Source organism: Gorilla gorilla, chromosome 4 (assembly GCF_029281585.2).
Source record: "Gorilla gorilla gorilla isolate KB3781 chromosome 4, NHGRI_mGorGor1-v2.1_pri, whole genome shotgun sequence".
Classification (NCBI taxonomy): Eukaryota; Metazoa; Chordata; class Mammalia; order Primates; family Hominidae; genus Gorilla; species Gorilla gorilla.
In genome coordinates this window covers 85193670-85221045 of record NC_073228.2, presented here as the reverse complement: position 1 = coordinate 85221045, position 27376 = coordinate 85193670, and the positions used below count along the sequence as shown (strand labels likewise).

The following is a 27376-nucleotide window of genomic DNA, read 5'->3' as shown; positions in this document are numbered from 1 at the left end:
ACTCAGAAAGAATCGTGGAGCTACTGGAAATGAATTATGAGTCAGCTAAAGCAATAGCTGCCCCGCTCCGCTCCCCGCACTCCACAAGCCCTCCCTCCCACCTTACATATGCTTTTAGCATTGTACTCAATTAAAATGGAAACGTGTTCTCAGTAATTGAGTTATAAAGGGTGAAGAACTCTGTCAAACAACACAGGAGGAATAACAACCTTCCCTGATAAAGAATTTCTCAGAGCTGTAACCCACAGATCGCCTGAGTGAGACTCACCTGAAGGAGCTTTTGCTTATTTATTTATTTGATTATTTTTTATTGTATATGCCTACAGGGTACAATGTGATTGATGTTTTGATGTACGTATATATTGAAGAATGATTAAGTCAAGCTAACTAACATCTGTTACCTCACTTACCATTTTTTTGTGGGGAGAGCATCTAAAATCTACTCTCTTAACAATTTTCAAGTATGCGGTACATTTTTAACTAGTCACCATGGTGTACAATTGATCTCCAGAACTTATTCTTCCTGTGCAACTGAACCTTTTATCCTTTTACCAAACAGCTCCCCATTTCCCTTCCTCCCCACCAGCCCCTGGTAACCACGAGTCTACTTTCTACTTCTATGAATTTGACTTTTTAGATTCCATTATAATATAAGTGAGATCATGCAGTATCTGCCGTTCTGTGCCTGGCTTATTTCAGGTAACATAGTGTCCTTCAGGTTCATCCATATTGTTGCAAATGGTGGGATTTCTTTTTTTCTTTTCTTTTCTTTTTTTTTTTTTTTCTTTTTTTTTTGAGACGGAGTCTTGCTCTGTCACACAGGCTGGAGTGCAGCGGCACAATCTTGGCTTAGTGCAACCTCCGCCTCCCAGGTTCAAATGATTCTCCTGCCTCAGCCTCCTGAGTAGCTGGAATTACAGATGTATGACACCATGCCCAGCTAATTTTTATATTCTTAGTAGAGACAGGGTTTCACCATGTTGTCCAGGCTGGTCTTGAATGCCTGACCTCAGGTGATCCGTCTGCCTCGGCCTCCCAAAGTGCTAGGAATACAGGTGTGAGCCACTGTGCCTGGCCAAATAAGGAGATTTCTGAAGACACTTATTTAAAAGACAGTCTCTTCCCAGAAGCACTGACTCAGAAAGAGCTAGGAATGTGCATTCTCTTATTATTATTTTATTTTGTTTTGTTTTGTTGAGATAGGGTCTCACTTTAACACCCTGGCTGGAGTGCAGTGGCATGATCACAGCTCACTGTAGCCTCAGCCTCCTGGCCTCAAGTGATTTTTCTGCCTCAGCGTCTTGAGTAACTGGGACTACAGGCATGCAACACCATGCCCAGCTAATTTTAAAAATTTTTTATAGAGATGGGGTCTCTATGTTGCCCTGGCTAGTCTCAAACTACTGGTCTCAAGCAATCCTTCTGCTTCGTCTTCCCAAAATGCTGGGATTCCAGTGTGAGAGCTGCCGAGTGTCTCATCAAGACACTGGCAGACACGGGCCACTGACTTAATATAAATGGTCACATATCTGTACATAGCTGCTCCCCTACTCACCTGGTGGACTCCCATGTCCTGCTGCAGCTGTGGCTATTGCAAAAGCAGAAGCCGGTGAAACAGAGCAGTGGGCATTGTCCGCCGTCTGTCCTGGTTATTTGAAAAGAAAGGAAATGGAATGGTGAGGCAAATGGATAATATTCTGTAACAAAAATCATCATTTTTATTCCTGCACCAGATGAAGGACTGAGCCAAATGCCCTGTATTATCTCTGTTAATGGGCAAACAACAAGATTGCACATCAGGAATTCCACTCTGGGTATATAACCAAGAGAAAAGAAAGCATACATCTACACACAAACGTGTACATGAATATTCATAGCACCATTGCTCATAGTAGCCAAAAAGTAGAAACAATCAAATGTCCACCAATTGATAAACAGAAAAATACAAGGGAATATTATTTAGCCACAAAAAGGAATGAAGTTCCAATGCATGCTAGAACATGGATAAACTTGGAAAACATGCCAAGTTAAAGAAGGAGCCAATCACAAAAGGTCACATATTATATGATTCCCTTTATGTTAAATGTCCAGCAGAGGCGAATCCATAGAGGGAGAAAGTAGATTAGTGGTTGCCTAGGGCTGCTGGGGTTGGAGGGGGAATGGAGAGTGACCGCTAATGAGTATAGAATGGCTGATATTTATAGGGTTTCTTTCTGGGTGATGAAAATGTTCTAGAATTAAATAGTGGTTATGGCTGCCTGACCTTGTGAATATATTAAATAAAAAAAAGACTGAACTATATACTTTAAAAAGGTGAATTTTATGGTATGTAAACTGTATCTTAATATAAAAATATTCTTAAAAAAGATACCATATCATGTTACTGATAGAATTTCCCTCTGACAGAATTTCCTTCTCAGAACACCCTTAACAGTACAGATGGTTTAAGTGTGGCCCTTTTAAAATCGAAAGGATGTATTGAGCAACCTTGCAGTCCCTTTCACTCCTCGGACTGTACACACAGCGTTTGGCAGTGCTGGTGCCAAGCTCGCTGCTTCTCCTCGCTCAGGCTTTTAGTGAAAACAGTCCACTGTGATTCTGACCTGAAGGGCTTTTATTAGTTTGGCCCTAATGTTTCACAATCATGCCTAAAATAAATACACACATAAGAGGGGAAGCAAAGAGCTGCTTAATGTGCCCAAGCACAAACGCATAAAACAGCTCTACCTTCTCTTTCCACAACAGACTTATTGCATTTTGGAACAAGGTGGCAAGTAGACAGATGCGCAGGCAAAATTTCAGCTAGATAGAAATATGTGATGCTGTCCTTGTTCGGGTCCTCCATATTATCACAGGTTTCAGCCTCCTTCCCATGTTTCTGTGTCTCTATGATTTAGTTATATCAGGGAAGAAACAAAGGATTTGGCTTAGTTAATCCACAAACAAGATGAGGATTTCCAAATAATCCTTATGTGAATTAAAAATTTTATATGTGAATATAAACATATGAAAAGAGAATATAAAGTAGAGTTCTAATAATTGTAACGCCTTGAACAGCATTTAACTCTTGCCTTGGTAGAGCCTTACTTCCATAGATTTTGGTCCCAAACTCTTCCAGGTTACAATGAAGTCAAAGGGATCTGTCCTATGTGGCAATGGTCAAGGAAGTTGCCAAGACCTGGACTGACCAAAGCTCTAAGAAGAATAGAGAGATCTGGCTAATTCCATAGTAGTACTATGACAAGCCAGGAAAGTCTAATTTGTCACCTTCATTTACCAGAAACACCCAAATGGCAGGATAACCCATAACTGACTTGGAGCCTTAAAGCCCCAAGGGTTAATATCCACAAAGGCAGACATCTAACAACAGCCAGACTGAGACCTTCCTAGTTGCTCTCAGAGCTCATGGCAATGACAACAGCTTCTACCAAGCTGCTAAGGCCACCGATAACCATTTGGAGCCATATACTTTACCTTTTGCTAAAATGCCCTATTTGAAGCATGCCTATGAGAGTCAAAAATGCCTTTACAGGCTGGGCGCAGTGGCTTATTCCTGTAATCTCAACACTTTGAGAGGCTGAGGAGGGTGAATCACCTGAGGTCAGGAGTTTGAGACCAGCCTTGCCAAAAAAGTGAAAACCCGTCTCTACTAAAAATATAAAAACTGCTGGGCGTGGTGGCCCACGGCTGTAATCCTGGCTACTCGGGAGGCTGAGGCAGGAGAATCACTTGAACCTGGGAGGTGGAGGTTGCACTGAGCCGAGATTGCACCACTGTACTCCAGCCTGGGTGACAGAGTGAGACTCTGTCTCCAAAAAAAAAAAAAAGCCTTTTCATTTGGGTTACTTGGGGTGAATCTGGTTTCATAATTGTGTAATTTTCTGTTCTGACTTGAAATAATTGGCTTAAGAAGAGAAAAGCAAACATTTCAAAACAACTGTTATTTGGATATATTTATTTGAGCAGTGGGGAAAATGGGAGATAATTAAAATATTTCTACCTTTTGTTCTGATTAGTTTTTTTTCTCCAATTAGAGGACATTTATTATGTTCCCAAACAAATTATGGAGTAATGCTTTACAATTTTCTTAACTATATATCAAAATACATATGCCAGTTTCTGCCACTAGCAATAATGATGACTGGGGTCCCATGTACCTGGACCTTATTTTAGATGAAATAATATTATTAATAGGGTCTCCCCAGATTGTGATGCCCAGAGGAGTCCACTTATACAGACTACATTGGGACTCATGGTAATATATCAGAGACTGGGAACATTTTGGTAAACCCAGCACTGAGATTCTTCAGCTAGCTAACATCTAAAGAAGAGCCTTTTGATTCACGTTACTCCTCACAAAATGCAGTGCAATGATGGAACTAAACAAATGTTGGTTAGACTAATGACATCTTCTCTAATCATTTATTTTTCCACCACTTGGTCCTACAGTAACATTACAGTCATCCCTTGCTACCTGTAGGGTATTGGTTTTAGGATCTCCCTCAGTTACCAAAATCCACAGATGCTTAAGTCCCTGATATAAAATCGTGTAGTATTTGAATATAATCTATGCATATTTTCCTGTATATTTTAAATCACCTGTAGATTATTTATAATAACTAACACAATGGAAATGCTATGTAAATAGCTGTCATACTATAATGTTTAGGGAATAATGACAAGAAAAAAAGTATGTACATGGTCAGTACAGAAGCTTTATTCTTCTGCCAAATATTTTTGATGGGTGATTGGTTGAATCCACAGATATGAAACCCATGGATGTGGAACCCACAGATACAAAGGGCTGACTGTATTTGCTTCCAATTAATTTTCAATAAGTGAGACTAAAAAAATTACTTTGGCAGTGAAACAATTAGGCAAAGGAAAGGTTCAGAAGCTAGAAATCATTTTTCACATTTCTATTTCTGAGTCCCTCTTGAGCTCTTACCTCCAGGCTGGCGATAGCGGAGGTGCCGAGGAGTTGAGGGGGATCTGCAAGGTGAAAGTTCTGTGGTGTCCGCTGCAGGGGAGCTTTCCACTCCTGCTCGGTCCGCTGGTGCAGACTCTAGGACTGCTGCTTGAAAACATCATGAATTTTAACAACCAGGCCATGAATTCAAGAGCTTCTTGTCAGTATCATGCATGGAAACAAAAGTTCATTACAGATAATAAGCATTTCATTAAAGGGCTTTAATATGAAATCAAGTCAAGTACTAATGACACTAAATCTAAAAAAGGATCTTCTCTAACCCTGTCTTGATGACTCTGTTGGGCCTGGCTGACCCTAGCTGACCCTGGCCAGCCCCTTCTGTCAAATGCAGCAGCAGATGTTAAAGTAAACAGGGGTATGTGGTGGATCCCCTGCCCTTCCAAATGTTTTTGCTTTCTCTGAGTGGGGAAAGATAACTTTGTCAGGTCAAAAATCAGACTGGGATTACAAATCGGAACTTCACCAGTTCTTTGCCTGTGTTGCCCCCTAAACCAACCAAAGTTTGAATCTCTATAATGTGGCCCTCACCAGGGATCTCTGGGTCTCCCAGAGATCTAAAGCTATGTTGTCCAAAATGACAGCACTACCCAAACGTGGCTATGTAAATTTATATTAACTAAAGTTACATTATTATTTTGGCTTCCCACTTGCACTACATTGAGTGCTCATTAGCCACATGTGGCTAGTGGCTATGGTATTGAACAGCCCAGATATACAGTATTTCTATCCTCCCAGAAAATTCTACTGGGTATCTCTGAGCTAGAGCTACAGATCAGCAGGAAACAAGTGAAAATCTTTTAAATGAACCATTGGGAGGGTTTAAGGTCATTTGAGCTTCTTTGCTGCAGCTAACATCCCAAGAATAACACACACATCATTTTAGGGTCACCCTTAGGCCATTACTAATGATGTTTCTATGCCCCTCCCACTGATTTATTAAGCAGGTAAGACTACAACTTTGTGTATGTTCTTTCAGAGAAAAATACCACAAAAATGTAATACATTTCCAACGATTCTTCCATTCTTCTTGGGCTTTTCATTAATTCCCATTGATAAAAGCTTAGTGTCACCTCCACTAATTGTACATTAATCCTGTCAGCAGAACTACTTTGCTTTGCCATTCCATTCAAGATTTCACTCAACAAACTTTCAAAAGTCTCTAATGACTTCATCTAAGGCCATTTTTATACTTGCATGTGACTTATCCGCTTAGAAATATGGCCACAATTTTGCTTTTTTGAAACACAAAGGGGCGAGGAAAAGGAAATGGTTAGAATCTTTCTCTGAATGACATAATTACAGTAAAGCTGGCAACGATGCAAGATGCAGACAAAAAAAATCAGTGCTTAGCTGTCGGTTTTATTATTTTCTAAATAACTCCCCCAAAATTCAGTAATGGAAGGCATCTGCTCTGTAAGAACGAGCAGAATATCAAATACATGTCCTTGGTCTGATTCAACCATTCAGTCATCTCAGGAAAATGAGAAAATCATTAGACAGCAATTACGTTGAACCCAGGAAATTTCCCAATGAGAAAAGCTGGACGGACCCTGACTGTTCTGAAAGAACAGGAAAGCAAAGAAGAATCCTGTAAGCTAACAGGCACCTACAGAGAGAAGAAACCATGCCAGCATTGGGGGTTGAGGGGAGAATTCCTTCTGGCATATTCACTTTTGATCAGGCTCCTTGCAAACAGCTTTGCCTGCAGGACGAGTGGGCAGATGTGGCTCAAAACAAATGCTAAAATCGGGAGTACTTTCAGCCCACAGGCAGGCAATTTTCAAACTAAGAACACAGAAACAGACACTAGTGCTGTGGGCTGTGCAGCAACACAGGTGGCTAAGTTGCACGGCCATGGTCTAAGTGAACACTGAGGGAGTAATGGGGTCTGAATACAGTGAGCGACCCTTTGGCTTGCCTTTCTTGCCTGCTGTTGGTTTGGTTTTTGTTGAGAACCCATCACTGGGTGGAATCTGGATATCTGAGTCTGGCTGATATTTGTGTTTTGTAGAAGCACCTGGGGTTGAAGAAGATAGAAACTGACTGGTAATGAGAAGAGAGGGTATTAGTGAATGTTGGATGAGTCTGGAACAGACGTGAGGAATGAGTTGGAGGGAAATTAAATTGAATTATTTTTTCCCTAAGTTCATTGCCTCACTCATTTTAAAGGATATTTCCTATTTCACTTCTTTCTCCTCACATTGTTTGACGTTCTCCTGCCAGAAAATATTGCAAGGCTGGCATTATCATTGCAACGACAATAAAAACGGACAAAGGTCACTAGCACTTTTCAAAAAACATGCCCTGAAATGAATAGCTGGAGGGCAGTGAGGGAGACGTATGGCATCAATAGGGACCTAATTGGCAAAACTGATACTATACAATGAGGTGGTGTGGGGTTGTATTCTTAAGTGAAAAGCAGAAAATGTGTAAGATCTTGGCACAGGATTCATATTCAAGTTTGCCAACTGTTTTAAGTGTTAACATTATGTGATACACGCAAACATCTTTCAAATTAAAGATGGATCAATGTCTCCTTTTTCTTTGTCAACTCAAATTTTTAAGACTAGACAGCAGGGTTCACACAGCAGCACTTTTGGCTCTTACAGACATCACATACACACACACACACACACACACACACACACACAACTTTCAGACTCATGCTGAAGTAGTGTTCATCCATGACTTTCCTAAAACTATTCATGACCAGTATTGCCCATACACCAATACAAAAAAACAAAAACAGAAACAAAAAACCCTACAACTGAGTCTGTAATTTGTTTCACTTATTCAGAAAAATGCCAAAGGGCTACCTCAACCCGAGCCTTAATTCTAAACTTTCTACCCAGAGTGTTTCCTTTGCAAGGATCCACAGGATAAATTGTTCTCAGTCTCAAGAACTAGCAAGCATGTGCCTGCACAACCAATCTATTCCTAGCCTTCAATATGAATCACAATAATTGATTATATTCCTGTCTTTACTGTGCCAGCAGAGGAGCTTGGAACCAAAGTCAGGGGACTCTAGGAATTGCAGAAGACCACACAGTATTCATTTGTTCAGTAACCATACACTTGGCCACACACAACTTATTCCTTTTCTCCCATTGTCTGATTTCCTTACCTATTTTATTTTATTTTTGTCTTTGTTTTTTGTATTTTTGAGACAGGGTCTTACTCTGTGACCCAGGCTGGAATGCAGTGGTATGATCAGAGCTCACCGCGTCCTTGACCTCTTAGGCTCAAGTGATCCTCCCGCTTCAGCCTCCTGAGTAACTGGGACCACAGGTGCACACAGCCACATCTGGCTATTTGTTTTATTTTTATTTTTAGTAGAGACAAGGTCTCACTATGTTGCCCAGGCTGGTCTCGAATTCCTAGGCTCCAGCGATCCTTCCACCTCGGCCTCCCAAAGTGCTGGCATTACAGGCATGAGCCACCATGTCCAGCTACCTATTTCATTTTAATGTAGTTGTACCCTGTATCTCTCTGAATGACCACCTTAAATATTTTTAAGTATAAGATGGGAAATAAATGCATTAAAAAGAAATTAGAGGACAGCTATAGAAAGGGAAAAGAAATAAAGATGCAAAGAAGTGGCTTAATGGAAGGATTAAGGGAGGGATCAGGGTAAAATGAGAGCTAAGGGGGATGCATTAGGTGGTGAATGTGACTAAGAAGCCTGGGGAGCAGAGGAGCTGACAGCTCTGGAGTAAAGGTTGGCTCTATGGGCTTCACCAAGTGCCACGGGCCCCTCCTAGATACAATCTTGGACTTTCTCCATTACCCAGAGTGGAAAGAGCTCAGCATTTAACTATTTTAGAGTACTGGAACTCTAAAATGATATTTCTAACCTATGAACCATCTGGATAAATTAACTGAAAAAAATATAACACTAAATCACTTGTTTTGGGGAAATCCAGTGAGAAGCAGAGGCATGAAGCCTTCAACTTAATTCTCTAATATGAGAAAGAGCCCAATATTTCGGCCATACTGTTATTCACAGGTTCCCTCCATCTGCTGGCCCCAGGCCATGAATGATCAGTGCTGCCACATGACAAAGCTCTCCAGCAGCCACTGGCTGTGTCCACATGATCCCACTCTGTCCAATATCTGTACTGACAGGTCTTCGAAGCCTGTGTCAGTGTCCTTCCCTAAGAGCTTGATCCAGCTCTTTCTCATTTATCTTGGTCTCCCCATGCTATGATTTGATATGTCCCCTAAAGTTCATATGTTGGAAACTTAAACTCCAATGCAACAGTGTTGAGAGGTGAGACCTCTAAGAGGTGATTACATCATGAGTACTCTGCACTCATGAATGAATGAATGCCTTTATCTTGGGAATAGAATGAGTTTGGCCTACTTCACTCTCTTTCCCACCCATGTGATACTTTCCACTATATTATAATGCAGCAAGAAGGCCCTCACCAGATGCCAGCCTCTAGAACTGTGAGAGATACATTTCTGTTCATTATAAATCACCTAGTCTCAGGTAGCACAAAACAGACAGAAAATTAGTACTGAGAAGTGAGGTTACTGCTATAACGAATACCTGAAAATGTGGAAGTGGCTTTGGAACTGGGTAATGGACAGATGCTGGAAGAGTTTGAAGGAATGGGCTAGAGAAAGCCTGTACTGCCATGGATGGAGCGTTAAGGATGATGCTATTAATAGTCAGCGCTCAGAAGAAGAGAAGAGCTTTCAAGAGTCTGAATCTCCTTAGAGATTACTTAGGTGGTCATGATAGAATGTTGGTAGAAATATGAATAGTAAAGGCAATTCTGGTGAGGTCTCAGATGGAAATGGGAAACAAGGTGTTGAAAACTGGCATAAAAACCATCTTTGTTACAAAGTAGCAAAGAACTTGAGTGAATTGTGTTTATGCCCAAGGGCTTTATGGAAGGTAGAACTTCAGAGTAATGAACTAGGATACCTGGTGGAAGAAATTTATAAGCAAAATATTAAGAAGCTGCATGGCTACTTTTAAATATATGCAAGAGGAAAGAAATGGTTTAAAGGCAGAATTTATAATTGAAAGGGAAACAGAGCAGAAAGACTTGGAAAATTTGCAGCTCAGCCATGTAAAGAGTGAAAAGGCCTTTTTGGGAGTGCAAACCATGGCTGCGGCCAAGTGACCTTTTGCTAAAAAGATTAGTACTAAAGAGAGTATGGCTAAAAGAGAGCCAGTTGTTATTCATTAAGACAATGGGAGAAAGACTCCAAAGGTATTTCAGAGATCTTTCAGACAAGATAGGACCTTGAGGGCCAGGTTGACAGAGAGGAATCTAAGGGACCACAGCATTTGCTGCCCAGGGCTGCTCCCCACATTCCTGTGCAGTGCTCCTCAGCCACACTAGCCACGGCCCAGGCAAACCCAGGTGCAGCTTGGGCCACCGCACCAGAGGGTGCACATGGAAAGCACTGGTGGCATCCATGTGGTGCTAATTGTGCAGGTGCACAGAATGCACAAGCTGTGAAGGCACAGCTTCCTTCACCTAGATTTCAAAGGATGCTGCAGACAGCCTAGGGTCCCAGGCAGAGACTTATTGCAGGGATGGAGACACTGAAGAGAGTCCTCATTGGGGCAACGCCTAGTGGAGCCATGAGAGTGAGGCCATTGCAGAAATCCTAGAACTGCCAGCATGCAACACCAGCCCGAGAGAGCTGCAGACAAAAGGCTCTAATCTATGAGAGCTGAAATGTGGGCTGAGCCCAGAAAAGTCATGGGAGTGGGCCTGCCTAAGGCTTTGGGCACCCAACCCCACCCCAGTGTACTCAGGAGGCAGCACATGGAGTGAAATATTATTCTGGAGTCTTAAGAGTTAATGTCTGCCCCGTTGGGTTTCGGACTTACTTGAGGCATGTTATTCCTTTCTTTTTGCCTATTTTTCCCTTTCACAATGGGAATATCTATCCTATTCTGGTCCTACCACCATATTACAGCTGGAAGGGAATTTGCCTCAGGATGAATCATGTCTTGAGTCTCACCCATATCTGATTCAGGTCTCACCCGTATCTGATTCAGGTAAGTCTCTGGACTTCGGACTTATCAGTTGATGCCAAAACAAGTTAAGACTTTGGGGGCTATTGGGATGGAATGAATATATTTTACATGTGAGAAGGACATAAATTTGGGGGAAAAGGGACAGAGCATTATGGTTTGAATGTTTCCCCCAAAGTTCCCATGTTAAAAACTTAATTCCCAATGCAACAGTGTTGAGAGGTGGGACCTCTAAGAGGTGATTATATCATGAGGCCTCCACACACATAAATGGATTAATGCCATTATTGCAGTAGTGGGTTCCTTATAAAAGCCTAAGTTTGGCCCCCTCTCCTCTCTTTCACGTCTATGTGTTGCCTTCCACCATGTTATGACAGAGCAAGAAGGGCCTCACAAGATGTCAGTGCCTTGATCTTGAACTTCCCAACCTCCAGAATTGTGAGAAATAAATTTCTATTCATGTACAATTATCTAGTTTAAAATATCCTGCTATAACAGCCCAAAACAAAGTAAGATAGCCCAAGTCTAACTTTTTTCCAGCTTATTGTTCCAGGGAAAAAAACTATTGATTTCTACTTTGTCCTAGACAGTAGCTCAAGCAGCTTTCATGATAAGGTATTGGATCATCACCTTGAAGACTAAAACTAGGGAAGTTGGTGATCGAAGTGGAACATTCCCTGCACAACAAGTTAAAGTGGAACACTTAATCATGCTGATATCAAATAGATATTTGCACACCATATTCATTGCACCGTTATTCAAATAGCCAAGAGGTGGAAGCAACCAAAATGTCTATTGATGGATAAATGCATAAAGAAAATGTAGTATCTGCATACTGCATTTTCTTATTATTCTACCTATTAAAAAAGGAAGTTCTATCACATGCTACCATATGGTTGAACCTTGAGGACATTACACTAAGTAAACTAAGCCATTCAAAAAAGGACAAATATTGAATGATTCCACATATATGAGGTACTTAAATTTAAAGCAGTCAAATTTGTAGAGACAGAAAGTAGAAAGCTGGTTGCCAGGGGCCAGGGGGAGAAGAAAATGGGGTATTATTCAATGATTGTAGAGTTTCGGTTTTGCACGATGAAAAAGTTATAGAGATCTGTCATTCAACAATACTATTGAGCTATACACTTAAAGATACTTAAGATGGTAAGAAGAAGAAGGAGAAGAAGAAAGATTCTCTAGGAGAGTTGTTGTTTTGAAGTTTACTCCGTGCTAGAAAGCCCTAAGAGGACTACTAACAAGGTCTGCTCTACAGGGCTGCCCATGCTGTCAAAACAGGACAAAGCCTGTCCCTTCAGAAGCAGTGATGCTTGTGATGCTTGCAGAAATGGCATTCACTGGCTGGGTACAGTGGCTCATGCCTGTAATCCCAGCACTTTGGGAGGCTGAGGCGGGTGGAACACCTGAGGTCAGAAGTTCAAGACCAGCCTGGCCAACATGGTGAAAGCCTGTCTCTACTAAAAATACAAAAATTAGCAAGGCATGATGGTGCATGCCTGTAATCCCAGCTACTCAGGAGGCTGAGGCAGGAGAATAGCTCGAACCTGGGAGGCAGAGGTTGCAGTGGGTCAAGAGTGTGCCACTGCACTCCAGCCTGGGAGACAGAGTGAGACTCCATCTCAAAAAAAAAAAAAAAAAGAAATGGCATTCACCACTAGTGATTACCACCACACCTTTACTTATATATTCTCTTTGCCCAGAAGTTCTCCCATCTCCTCTTTCCAACCCACATATGTTTTGGCTCATGTCAAAGACACTTCTTAATTCTGCTCAACCAGATGTGATCTCCCTGCTCTTCAGCTTCCAGAGCACTCTATCTACACCTCTTATACCACTTGCCCATATAGTTATGTTGTGTCTGTATTATCCACACAACTAGAGTATGACAGTGAAGGTGCTATTTACCATTGTGGACTCTAGCACACACAGTATCCTGCACAGAGAAGAGGCTCACTCAATGATTCTTGAACAGACTTTACTGTATCCTCATCCCAGCCCCATGAGCAATCAAACCACAGCCTCCAAGCCACTGGTGTTGGACACTGAAATGTTTGTTCCTAAAGCTTTCCTCAACAAAAATAAAATAAAATAAAATAAAATAAAAAGAGAGAAAGAGAGAATCCCGACTTATCTCCAGATTTCTCCTCTCCTACCTACCGCAGTGCAGTAAAGAAGGTGAAAAAACTTGCCATGATCTGAAAGCTCTTGTACTTCCCATACCCCCATGCCCCATTCCAGTCATTCCCTCCACAGGGTTTCCCAAGCACTGGCGCTGGGTGCAACCCCGAATGCACTTGTCAGCTTGTGCGCTGCCTCATTATTCCTGATAAGAATCCATCATAATTTTGCTTAAGCTTGTTGTTCTAATGACTTTTTAATTATCTTCTCCCTTTCCTCCTCCTTAGTTGCTAACTTGTCAATTTAAAGACTTTAAAAGAGTGCAACTTTTGATGATGACAACCACTCCAGTTAAAATTCCATTAACTACTTCACTCAGGAAGCTTATTTAAATGATCTGAGCTAGAAGCACATAGAAGCTTCAAGCAGGTAGAAAGGCAAGCCTCTATGCATCCATCTGGGCAATCCACCTTGAAATTGGACACTTTGTCTGATTTATTGCCCAATTTTTATTATATTATCAATAAGTCAGTTCTTACACAGTTTTTTAAAAGCTGTTTGTAATTTCACTGTGAATCATTTTTATTTTCATTACAGAAACATTGGACTTTAAAAGCAACAAGAATCACCTCTTCCAACCCTACACCGTACCAAGCTGAGAAAGCTAAAATGATGGGAGAGAGGACCCTCGACCAGTTCACTGTATATTTTATTTCATTCATTCATTTAACAAAAATTTACTACTTGTCAGGCACTGGCCAAGACACTGAGGTACGGAGGTGAGTAAGACAGACTGCTGATCTCATGGAGCTTACATGGCAAAAGTGGCCAAGCAGAGGAAAGAACAAGCGCAAGGACCCTGGGGCAGAAAAGACCAAAATGCTTTTGACACAAAAAGGAAATCAATGTGACAGTAGCCTAGTGGATGAGGGAGCGTGGCAGGAGCAGGGGCTGGAGAGGGAGACAGGATCCATGTCTCACAGAACTGAAGGCCCTGGCAGGGAGAATGTACTTTATTCTGTGTGACAGGAAGTCAGTAGAGAATTGAAGCCAGAAACCCTATGACCTAATCAACATTTTAAAAAAACTATTTTGGCTACGTCACAAGCAATTAACACTGTCTCCAATTTGATTTCTCTCCTATACCTCTGCTATAACATGGAGCACTGTCCTCATAACTAAACTAAAGAAGCCATTGTGGTACTTCCAGCCTAGCTCATCCTCAGCAGGGAAAGGCTAGAGGTACACAGGTACCTAAGGCAAATAAGGGAGGAGGAGAAAGCTCTGCAGCCTGAGCTCACGGGTGAGGGTACCCACAACCTCCCGGTGTGCAAAGCACCATGCTAGGCTCTTTAGCCAACCAGTCTTAACCAAATTCCAAGAACTCTCTAGTAATACTATTCAGATATGCTATTCTCCCATAGACAACTGACCACAATAAGCCTTTTACTACAGGGGCATAAGGACAACTAATCTTGCTTTCTGTTCCAGAAGGGCCAGAAGAATCTACAGGAATTTTCTCTTCTAACTAACCATTGAGCTCATTCTACTTTCTATGCAGAAGTATTACAGTTGTAAAGAAAGGGAACCAGGGTTCCAAAAGGAAGGGTGAGGAGGCAGGCGGCCAGCAAATGTGGGGTGTAATTATGCAAATGTGCTAGATAATACCTTTTTGAATACTTCGTTTTAGCTTGTTACACAGATCCACGCGTGGGTTATCGACATTCTCTTCTACCGTTCCCGGGCTTTGCTCTGGAGAAGAGAGGCCTCTGCTGAGATCCAGTGGTATTTGACCAGTGTGTGGTGGTGGAGACGCAGCGGGACTCTGGGTGGTGGTGGTGGGACTGCTGGAAGTTGTCAGGTCCAATGCTCCTATCTTTGAGTTCAAGGGAGAAGTCAAAGACAGCTTTCTGGCCCTCACTGGGGAAGATGTTCTGGACACAGCCAGTGGTGGCGGCGAAGAGAATTTGCGACACAGACGTGGGGATTTGCCATCCATCAAATGTTCACCTCTGTTGTTCTGGCTGGTAGCAAAAAACAATTCCAATGACCTAAAAATGAGAGCAAAAGTGGCTAAGAGATTGTAGCCAAGTGAAATGAATTCCCAGATGTCATTCAAGAACATGTTCCCTTCATTTATAGGTCACAATCTCATTGCACTTCTATTGCTGGACTTCCCTTAATCTAAATGCTACACGTATACCCTCCACCTGCCAAAGAAGCACAGACACTTATTAGGCATCGTCTAATCCCTTGCTACTAAACTGTGGTCCAAACAGCAGCATTGAGATCTCTGGGGAGCTGGTTAGACATTCAGAACTCAGGCTCCACACCAGGCCTGCTGAATCAGAGCCAGCAATTTAACAAGACACCCTCCCCACACCACACGCAAGCTGATTCTTATGCATATTAAAGTTTTAAAATCATAATTGTCAAAAAAAAAAGAAAGAAAAAAGAAAAGCCGAAAGCAATGGAGTTCATTTACAAATAATCACAGAACAAGCAAAGGCCAATCGGAAATTTCAGGTTTTCAACTTCGTGCCTGGGGAACTCTGTGTGACCTTTACATATGGCCTTCTGCTGGAGGGGCATGGTACATTCAGAGGCAAGCTAGTACACCCTAGGAGCTGCTTTGCAGAGCTGGCCTGCTCATCCGCATGGTGACTCCGGAACGAAGAGGGCCATATGCTAATGACAGGCAAACCTCTAGCAATAGGCGTACCTGACAGGGATGGAGGTGAAAGGCCTCTTGTATATGTCGGAGAGTTTCCCCAGCACCACAGCGGCAGTAGTGAAAATACGATAGGTGTGCAGAAAGGTGTTGAGGAAATCAATACTAAGAAACCGCAAGTCTGTCAGTCGTTCCAAGAGGCGCTCCACGCTGGCATAACGGATCTGGGGCACTTTGCAGGAGTTGAGTGTTTTACTGAAGCAAATGTCAGTGTCGTCTTTATGAAGACGGGCATCAGACCTACGTGCAAAGGCAGGAACATGATGGTAAAACCAGGAGGAGGCTTCCCCCTCGGCCACTGAATATTTCAGCGTTTGTAATCACACATTCAGGAGTGGGCTTCTCACTGCATTTGATAGGAGAGAGATAATTGCACAGTTGTCCCTCAGTATTCTTGGGGGATTGGTGCCTTGATCCCCCCACCATATTAAAATCCACAGATGCTCAAGTCCCTGATATGAAATGGTATAGTATTTCCACATAACCTATGCACATCCTCCTGTATACTTTAAATCATCTCTAGATTACAATACTTAAAACAGTGTGAATATTACGTAAAACGTTATCCTGTATTTTAAAAATTTGTATTATTTTTTATTGTTGTATAGCTATTTTTTGTTTTTCTTTCTTCCAAATATTTTGGATCTGCGGTTGACTGGTAGGTAGAGGGCTGACTGTGTATGTCTATATGACATATAGACATATAGGCATAGGCAGGGCTATGAAAATATCAAGTTTTTGGAAAGCCAGAATTAATAATGGAGGAGGTAAATAATAATTTGTCTCACTCTGTGGATTCCTTCTCTCTAATTCAGTCATGTTTTATTAGGAAGATGAAGCCAAAAGCCCTCTTTAGGAGTGGGGGAAAGCATTGCTTATGCCCTTAAAGCAAAATATCAAAAGTGTGCATAAAAAGTAGTAGGTGACACCTCCCAAACAGGGGGACACAGATGTCACTGCTATATCCGCAGTTATTTCTTTTTCCTGACTTCTAATTTTGTACATTTGTGCTTTCCTCACCCCTCCCCTTTTATATTTTTTGGATTAAACTGATGGATATAGGGTTAGGTATTTTGCTCTCTAGAATCAGCTCTTTTAATTTACCCCTTCTACTGTTTTTTATATTGTATTAATGTCTCTTCTTATTTCCTTCCTACACTTTCCTACAGTTTGGTCTCTCATTCTTTTTCTAAGTTCCTGATTTGAGTGCCTAATTCATTTATTTCATTCTTCCTGGCTTATTAATGCCTTTTAAGAATATCTATCTTCTGAATACTGTGTAATCCATAAGTTGCAAGTGTGACATGTTATGTTTTTATTATGTTTTCAAAATTCTGTGGTATTAAAAATGTCTTCACTTAAAAAAAAGTAATGGGTGTAAGATATTCCCCTGAATAGCACCTACCACTGCCACCCTGCAATCCACTGCTTTTGTCATTCTGTAAAACCTCCCATCTGGCTGCCCCGAACCCCTCACCTTCAGACCATTGCACTGGCAGCCTCTCCAAGTGGACAACGAGGACCGCCAGTAGCTTTCACTTCCCCTTCTGAGATCCCTTGTTCACCTTCACTGCAGCATTTCAGGACCGGCGATCAATGAAGTCCTTCCTGAATTTCACCACTTGATTAAAGGATATGCTACAGGGTCAGTGACGTTCAGTGAGCCAATTGCTTGCTAAGAATCTGTTGGCTGAGAATCAGTTGTGAATGCCTTTAATTAGCCCTTTCAGCGCTTTGAGGGATTTGAAATTATATATTTATTTTCTTTCGGATAAAAAGGAATCAACTGCTTTCTTAGCTTGCTCTTAGAAACATCCCAGCCCAAGTATGCTCAGTGCAGATGGAAGTACTTCATCTGCAGGCCTGAAAGAGCATTTTCAATGAGCAGCTTCACCCTGCCAAGGAGCTGACTGGGGTGGCCCGTTAGCTTGAGTTACATTACTGATCTTGAAATGCCCAAGTGCATCTTTTGAGATTCTTGAAAATAACAAGGCTCTTTCTTCCACTCACTATGTGTCCCTCAACCAACTTTATTTTTCTGGTTCTTAATTTGCTCATTCGTAAAAAGATCTGAGATAATTTTATGAATCCATCAGCCTGTCCAGAAGATGGCTGAGCTAGATAATCACTTGTTATCCCATCATTTTCCACCAAAAAATCTCTATTTTCTAAGAAAGTTGAGATCAAGTATTATTAAAAGAAAGTCATAGCCTACATACCCTATAAAGGGATATTTTCACCTAATAAGCGTCATGATTTTCACATTCTATTCGTAGTTTTGAGCTTTGCATCTTTTGACTATAATTAGCTTATTTGAAACACTAGGACAAAAAATGTGTTGAAGCCAGCATGAAATTAAAATAAAACTGACTAATTACACCACTTTCCTTCAAAATCGTGATTACATTTTCATTTTAAGTAAAGAAATTAAATATTATGAAATTATTTAGCTTTCTTTTATTACACTGAGTAGAATCTTACTTTATTTCCTAAGAGACACTCAAGAAAAATATAATACATTACTGAAGTCTCCTATGATAACAGCAACTCCTTTTTGGTAAACACTTAAAAAGCAATCTTGAGAGATCAAACCCAAATCATCTATTATAACTGGTAAGTTTTAAAAGGAAGTGAGTGCTTACAAAGTGACGCCCTGTCAGTAACAAGACACAGTTACAATAGGATAATTTTTTTTCTTTTAACTCTGAGAAACATTGGGATTTTTCTTCATAGTTTATAGATAGGGAAATAGATACATAGGGAGGAATACAAACTTCAGGGAAGAATAGAGCCATCAGAAGGAACAGAGATTGCAAAAATCTCTTTCCTCTGATTGAGGATAATCAGGCTCAATAAGGCTGGGAAAAAATAGTAGTATATACATAAAACTTCACTCTGCCTTGGGAATAAATCTAGTGTACTATAGATATGTTGGATTTAATAGAAAATCTTTACAGTCCAAGATACAGGTTTCTGTCCTAACAGGAGAACAATTCCAATTCATTAAGTGTCACCTCTGTGCACCCAAAGGCAGAAAAGTCCTGGTCTGTATGTAAGTGGTTACACAAATGAGATTGGACGTAGACACTGGTAAACTGCCACAGTAGGGGACAAAAGATGCATTTGGGTGCCAGCAACAACTGATCAGGCACAAAACTGAAGTCTTCGTTGGTATTTTTTTTTTAAATGGAGTCTTGCACTGTTGTCCAGGCTGAAGTGCAATGGCGTGATCTCGGCTCACTGCAACCTCTGCCTCCTGGGTTCAAGTGATTCTCCTGCCTCAGCCTCCCGAGTAGCTGGGATTATAGGCGCCCGCCACCATGCCCGGCTAACTTTTTGTATTTTTAGTAGAGATGGGGTTTCACCATGTTGGCCAGGATGGCCAGGCTGTTCGCAAACTCCTGAACTCAGGTAATCCACCCGCCTCGGCCTCCAAAGTGCTGGGATTACAGGCGTGAGCCCCCGCACCTGGCCTCTTATTTTAATTTTTATATGGAACTTGAACATCTTAGGATTTTGTCCTGAGTGAAGACATATGTAACAGTATAAAAAACAATTTTTCTATGCTATGAGTTAATAAACTGTGAATGTGAAAAACTATTTTGATAGTCTCATTTATAATGGAATCATATGAATCACTGCATTCCTGTCAAGAAACATATTCTCAATAAGAAGCAGAATTCTATTGACACAGTATTTTATTCGAGGTTTTACATGTTCCGCCAATTTAATCTTGATTAAAATGTAAAGGAAAGGATTCTCACACTTACTTAATCATATGTGGCACAGTGACTTTGGAATTCTCTTCAAACACTATAGTCATTAAACCATTACATCGTATATTGTCCACACACTGTGAAATAAAAAGTTGACAATTACAACCCACATGAAAGCCTAGGCAGATCATATATTCCCACAATTGTTTATAGCTAAAAGAATCCATTCAATTTCTCTCTCCCTGTCTCTTACACACACACACACACACACACACACACACACACACACGGAGTAGGTAAATATTATACACTGATGAACAGATTCAGTATTCAGACACCAAAACTGTACCAACTAAATGCCTGACAAATACCTGAGGACAGATACAACAGCTGTACTTCCCCTGAATGTATTTCCCAAGAATTCTGACCACAATGTCACTTTGTCACAATTCTTTGGCAGCTCCAATGCTATTTGAGAGGTGATTGGGACCTGACCATGATTGCTCTTGCTATATTCATTTTCTGCAACCAGGGGGTGGTGTGGAGTAGTCAGATTAGAAATAGTGGCTTCCTAGGATGGAATTCATCTTCTGTCTCACTAGTAAGCTCTGCCTCTGCTTCTCAGGTATTCTTTGCCAATAAATTCCCACATTTTACTAGTACCTCTGGCAGCCCCTACTGATACTAATGCTGTTTGGTGAAGGGACAGTGTGTAATTTCTCCTGTCTCTGGCATGCTTAAAGCCTTGTATCATCTTTTTCTCTTTTCCAAGAGGAGAGTTCGGGAAGCTGTGCTAATTTTCTCTGCCTTCATTATTTAATCTATGCCTTATCAATTTGCATTTTCTCTCTGTAATTATTTTGGGTTAGAGAAGAATTTATTTTGACTTATACATATTCCCTTTGAACAAAACAGGAAAATGAAAAAATATAATCAATTTTTAAAATAAAAAATAGCTTCTAGTCACTATGATACTACATAGTGTTTTGTGGCTATAATTAAATAGCGCAGTGAAGCTGATTGCAACGTGACCTCACATAGGTCCTGAACTCAGGGTCTACCCTAAACACCAATGTTCTAATAAAAGAGTGAATATGCCGGTAAGAAAACTTTAGATCACTGGAATTCTGACTATTCAGTCTACTTAGTATTTCAGCCATTTTCATACTTGTTTTTCCTTAAAACTTTGTTTTCCTCACATCTTATGCCATTATTTCAACTACAAAGCATAAAGGATGCCACTTGTGGGAAGAAAGTAGAATATTTTTAAGTTCCCCTTCAATATATTTCCTTAAGCTACAGCATCTGGAAGTAATTTGGAGTTATATTTTCATATAAATAATTATGATCATCTACCTATAAATTTGGCCATTTTTGCTTATATGTGAATTTATGCTCCACCTTAGCCCACTAGTGGATTACAAAAAACACATATAATAAGACAAAGTCAAGATAAGTGAGAAAATCAGAGATGATTTTGATAAAGGATGGCAAACAATAAGATGAAGCCTGAAATGAAGCCACCACACATACTTTATGTTGAGAGCGCTTGCCAGAAGTGGGCCTCAAAATTAGCAGGGCTGTGGAGTAGTCAACTCAAAGAGGGACTCAGTGTTAGCTACGAAATTCACAGTTTAGTAGAAGGTCAATTAATCCTGGTCTAGGACCAGACAGGACGATTATCTCATGGGTTCTCATCAAGAGAAATATTGAATAATGTAGTGAACAATGTCCTCAACAATATCTTGTTATTATTGTTATTTTTTAGAGACTCTGTCATTCTGTTGCCTAGGCTGGAATGCAGTGACACAATCATAGCTCACCGTAACCTCAAACTCCTAGGATCAAGTGATCCTCCTACCTCAGCCTCCTGAGTAGCTGGGACTACAGGTGTGTGCTACCACAGTGAGATTTTTTTTTTTTTGTAGAGACAGGTTCGCGCTATGTTACCCAAGCTGGCCTTGAACTCCTGGGCTCAAGCGATCCTCCCATCTTCGCCTCCAAAATGCTGGGATTACAGGTGCGAGCCACTGCACCTGGCCAACAATATCTTTAAATAACTACAAGTTTTGGCAAACTGTTTTGTATAAACAGCTGAAAGTACAATTCCAAACACACAACCCTGTAGTGGACCCCAAAGAATGTGACCCAGAGGCCCATCCTTCCTCTGCTGGTCTGGTTGCAAGCACAGGTTTCACACTTTCTAGAAAAAAGCAGGGGCTGCTCTTCTTCACACTGAAGAAACGCTGCTTCTCTTATCCTAGTTCGTGTAAGTCTTGAGCATCAGGAAGTTGGAAATAGTGTTTTCCCAGAAATCCTGAAACTGCTGCATCCTGTGTGTCCAGTTATGTAGAGTCAGTGTTTCAACCAGCAAGCCAAGCTGCCAGTAAGTGGGATATCCTCCTGTGCCCCAAGAAAGGCCACACTACCTCTCTATGGGAAAGTTCTGTCAGGGCCTGATGAAAATACACATCAAGGGCCCTGTTTCAAAGTGGGAACATACATGGAAGAATGAAGAGATGGGGTGGCTGGTGCACGCATTCATAATGGAGAAGAAAGTAAGAGAGAGGACAGAGAAATCAGTTGGAGGCAGGCTATAGAGAAGGGAGTCTTGAATTTTAATTTTATCCTATAGGCAGATGGGAAGCCACTGAGGGTTTCTAAGCAGCTCACTTACGCTGAAAGATCTAAACTGACCTCATGGTGGTATTCATTCAATGGAAACGAGGGGAGAATGAATGGAGACCCAAGGGATGATCAGAATAATATTGAATCAGTAAATGAAATGATTCATACCTCCCCTAAGGCAGACTGTGAGAATGAAGAGGAAAGGGTGGACATACATATTTTGAAGAAAGGAATAATAAAAATTGATGAACTACTGAATAAAAGCAAGAGAAAAAAACAAGGTAAAATCAAAGATGGCCATGGTTATAAGGCAATTTTAAATTTTCTGATGCAAATATATTTAAAAGGAAAAAAACATAGCCAAATGTCTTTCGAATCACCCAGAGTTTAAACAAAGTTAGACAGTCTATGTTTTGAATTCTCAAGAGCACCAAGAAGATGCATTGATTACACAGCATTGGGATTTTACTAAATGGCTGTCTTACATCTGCATTTATCAAGTACTTACTATGTGAAGACACTGGGCTAAGTACTGGGAAATGAGGATAAAGAGAAGAAAAGTAATATATGAAAGAGTTTGAAGATGAGTAAGGCAAGTCACTTCAAATTCACTTTACTAATCCCGATGGGGACAAAACAGATTAACATCATCCCTGTTCTTCCCAAGCTATGTGGCGGGGTCGGGGGGTGGGGTAATGAGGAAAAGGATTGGATGGGTAGAGGGGTTGCACACTGACAAGGGTAAGTGCTCCTTCACGCAGCGACCTTTCTAGCTATTCCTTAGACTTCTTTTCACTCTCAGTGTTTCTGAACCACAATGAGGAAGCCCCTTGGGTAACCAACACAGGAAGTGGGAAAGTAGACATGGTGTTTGGTGAGACCTGTGGGAAATGAACAATGTTCCTTCAATTTCCTTTAATATTCCAAGCAAATGGCATAGTTACTGAGACAACAGCCTTAGAACGACTGCACCATCAAGAACAGAGGTGAGGTAATGGGGAGACCACTTAAACTCAGCCCAGAGCTCCCACACAGCTCCAGAGACAACCACACTGTTTAAGTGGAGCCCAGACAAGGTAGGGACGGGCACTGGAGGTGGCCAGAGTCACAGACCTGGGTCATAAAGAAGCATCTCTGTCTCGTCCTGGACAGGGGGTCAGAAGGCAGAGATTTAACCTGTTTCTTAGGGATTCATAGTCCAACCCCTGGGGAATACAGGAATTGGGTCTGAAAATCCAGGAAATGCACCACTGGAGATGAGTTCAAAGGGCTTGTCATCCTACCTGCACTACCAGTCAGAGAATGGAAGGGCAGAGCTACCTGGCAGCCCATCAAAGCTACAGGATACCCACAATCAGGGTATCTTAAGATGCAGTTCTCTGGAGGCTGACTTTGTCCACTTCCCTCCTCTTAGAGACAAGAAGGGAAGCAGTTTTTGCTTTTTGAAAGAGGGAACCAAGAGGAAGGGGGTCTCAAGACCAATCTGCCCAGTTCACTTGCCCAGGAAACTCTGCAGGGTTCAAAGTAGGAGTAGGGAAGACAGTCAGCTTCCATAGTCCACAAGCCACGATGTGTAACCCAAGTGCCAAGGAGTGAGAGATGAGCCCACTCCAGGGAGCTGAAATAGAACTTTTTCTCCTGTTCCCAACATAAGAAGCAAGTGCTTTCCCCTCCTCCACCCTTCATCTATGGTGCCAATCCAGGGTTTAGCTGTGTGTCTCTTCTGTTTTCCAGGATCGGGAAAGGCTTTGTGGAGAAAAACAGAAGAGACACACTGAGACATTTTTGATCAGCTACAGTGTTACATATAAACAGCTTAGTCAGAATACTGCATAAAATTTGAGAGAGAAAATATAAAATATATCTGGCTTTTCACACCTAATATGAATACACATAGAGTACTACTTTGGATGGAACAATATTTAACTTGAAAAACCATCTAATTATATAAAAGAGAATTGGAAAGGGGAAATAATACACTGAAAATTATCACAAAAACGATGAAAAATGAAGAGTAAAGAATTTTATTACTATTAAGCTATTTATTTTTTAAATAAATTATTCATCTACGAAATAGGAAAGAAGAGGTCTTCATTTTTTCTCATCTCTCTTCACGAATATAGGACTTTATAGTTAGAAATTTAAGAGATACAGGCAAAAATGAATAGATATAGACTTTTATTTATCTTAATGTTTTTATTTTTTATTATGAAATAATTCAAATATACATAAAAGAATGAGCCATCCACATACCAGCCACTAGACTTAACTATTATTAACACTTTGCCATATTTTCTACAGATCATCATTTTTCTGTTAAGGATGTAAAACACTATAAACACAGTTAAATCCTCCTCTTTTTTTTCCATTCCAATAGACTCTTTCTACTCGGGAAGTAACGACTATCTTGAAGCTGATGGGTATCCACTTGTCCTTCTTTCATTCCTCTTTTCTTATTTTACTATATATTTGTGTATCTGCCCATCATAAATTACAATATTATTTGCATTTAAATTTTTTATATAGATGCTTGTATTTTTCTCACACAACACTGCTTTTAAGATTTGTTCATATTTATATGCATAGTTCGTTCATTCATATTAACTGCTATATATCCCACTATATAAACATAAATTACAGTTTATTTAGTCAATCTCATATATGTATACATTAAAGAGGTTTTCATTTTCTGCTATAACAAAGATACAGTGACTACTACAAATTTCTCCTTGTGAAAAAGTTTTTTTCCTATCTTTTAATTTTTCAAAGGCAATCTGTCTTTTTACCTTTTGAGATTTTTCTTTTTGTGCTTTATATTCCATAGTTTTACCTCGACGTGTCTAGATGAGGTTTTTATCTGAGTTTATGCAGCTTGGAATTTGGTATGTTTCTTCAGTATGAGGATTCATATCTTTCATCCACTTTTAAAATTCCTACTCATTTTCTCTCTGGAGACTGCATCTTTTCTATTCCCTTGAATCTTTCTTTCTGCAATTCTCATTCCTGAAATGTATATTGGGCCTTCTAACTCTATTTTCCGTCTGAATTTCTCTTATTTGCCATCTCTTTAACTCTCTTTGCTGTATTTGAGGTAATTTCCTAGAATATAGAATCTATATTCTATAGGTATGTAGAATATATACTATAGCTATATCTATCTATAGCTATATAAATATAGCTATACCTATATTCTATACCTATATATAGGTATAGAACCACATACCTATATATATAACCTGGTTCTTAATCATCTCACTAGCTATGGTTGACTCACTGTCCTTAATGAATTTTCAGTGAATTTCTAATGAGTATGTAATGTTGTGGTCCTATAGTTTCTAGTTTTAGATTTTTCTACGTGGTTCTTTGACAGGTCAGCCTGGATTTTTTGCATAGTGATCTCTTCTTTCCTTATGGTTTCTTTCTTTCTTTTATAGTTTTATTATACTTTAAGCCTTGTTATTTTATGGTCTTTTCCAAGTTGTCACCCTATTACTTGAGGTTCTTGTAGCGCTAATTCTACTGCTCTCCATGCCTGCTGAGTCTCACTCATGATACATAATTTACTCACAAGATTTGTAATTTTTAATTTGAACACATGTCACGAGCCCCAGATTGTAGAAGTGTTGCTAATGGAGCGGCTTTGTGTTTCGGGCTGCAAGCATGCTTGGGATTTCAACACTCAAAAGTTATTTTTATAACAATTTCTCAGTTTGGCACTTTACACCATGTGAATAAGTCTGATTTCAAATCTGTAGGCCACAGACACATTCTTTTTTTTTTTTTCTTTTTCTTTTTTTTGTGAGACAGAGTCTCACTCTGTCGCCGAGGCTGGAATGCAGTGGCATGATCTCGGCTCACTGCAACCTCCACCTTGTGGGCTCAAGTGATTCTCCTGCCTCAGCCTCCTGAGTAGCTGGGACTACAGGCATGTGCTGCCACGCCTGGCTAATTTTCGTACATTTAGTAGAGATGGGGTGTCATCATGTTGGCCAGGCTGGTCTCAAACTCCTGACCTCAAGTGATCCACCCGCCTCGGCCTCCCAAAGTGCTGGGATTAGAGGCATGAGCCACCGTGTCTGGCCACATTCATTTTTAGAAAGAAGATTTTTAAAAATTCAGAACCCAAAACAAAGACAAACTTCTTTATTTCTTTCCTTGGGTCAATGGGTACAGTTTTTTAGGTTCTTTTTTCACAGAGAGAACACCCTTTCAATGCCCAGGCTTTAAATAGAGAACTTGATTAATAGGCCTTAGGCCAACTCTTGCCCTCTTTATATGTTAATACTCCTAGGACATGGAACTAATAGCTAGTCTAAAATCATTTCCAAGTCTGTAAGTCTTTAGCTTACAAGCTTTCTGCTATGGCTTTAAATTCCCTTGTTTCTGGCAACAAGAGATTTCCCTTCCTATCTATAAATATACCTACGCATTAAAATTTTTTAATTTTAATGATTTTATATGTTAAACATTTCTGTTTTTATAGCTAGAGGGGACCTAAATCAGCTCAGTCCTCCATACTACCAGAATTGGAACTTGAGATAAACGTTTTAAACTCATTATGTGACCATTTCTGCACATCTCATTATCCAGTGTCAAGTCTCATTCATAAATCTTTCTGAGTCATTGTCAAGCATCAAAATTATTTTAGGAATAAAAGGAAATTTTCACTTTCATTCAAGTTTCAGGAGAACAAAATATACATTCAATCCAAACCATACTTCAAAAGGCCATATAATGAAGTCATATTTTAAATTATATAAAAATGTCTTTGATAATTGGTACACAACCTTTAATCTATCCATGAGATGGATGGATAGATGGATGGATGGAGAGAGAGAGAGAGAAAGAAAGAGAGACAGAGAGAGATGATAGATAGATCGATCTTATTATGATACATTTATATAAAATAGGGGAATGGTTTTCAAAATGAGTTCCCATCCCCAGACTTCAGGGACATCCTCAGGCTTCACAAACAGGAGTGTGAAAAAAAAATGGCTCCCGGAGTCTCTAGGTCTGCCAATTTTATTTCAACCAGAGAATTTTGCTTTTATCTTACTTCCATTTGGGACTTGGAGTAATGCTGCAACAAAGAAAGAGTTCTGTTCTAAAAAAAAAGTTAAACTATAATAGAATTGGTATATGTGAGTGTGTACATGAACAGACTTACAGAGGAA

General features: G+C 40.4%; 1 protein-coding gene across 4 annotated transcripts in view; it reads right to left on the bottom strand.

Moving 5' to 3' along the window:
• Nucleotides 1-27376, bottom strand: part of RASGRF2 (Ras protein specific guanine nucleotide releasing factor 2) — a 269681-nt gene that overhangs the window by 102759 nt on the left and 139546 nt on the right. For 3 of the 4 annotated variants that reach the window (XM_055386143.2, XM_055386145.2, XM_055386148.2), the window contains 6 exons: nt 19629-19711; nt 15850-16098; nt 14796-15178; nt 4949-5074; nt 2728-2886; nt 1556-1645 (listed from right to left, as the gene is read on the bottom strand). In XM_055386143.2, the coding sequence (XP_055242118.1) occupies nt 1556-1645; nt 2728-2886; nt 4949-5074; nt 14796-15178; nt 15850-16098; nt 19629-19711 (1090 nt within the window). The remainder of the gene's footprint in view (nt 1-1555; nt 1646-2727; nt 2887-4948; nt 5075-14795; nt 15179-15849; nt 16099-19628; nt 19712-27376) is intronic. The other variant, XM_004058629.5, reaches the window with a different exon arrangement.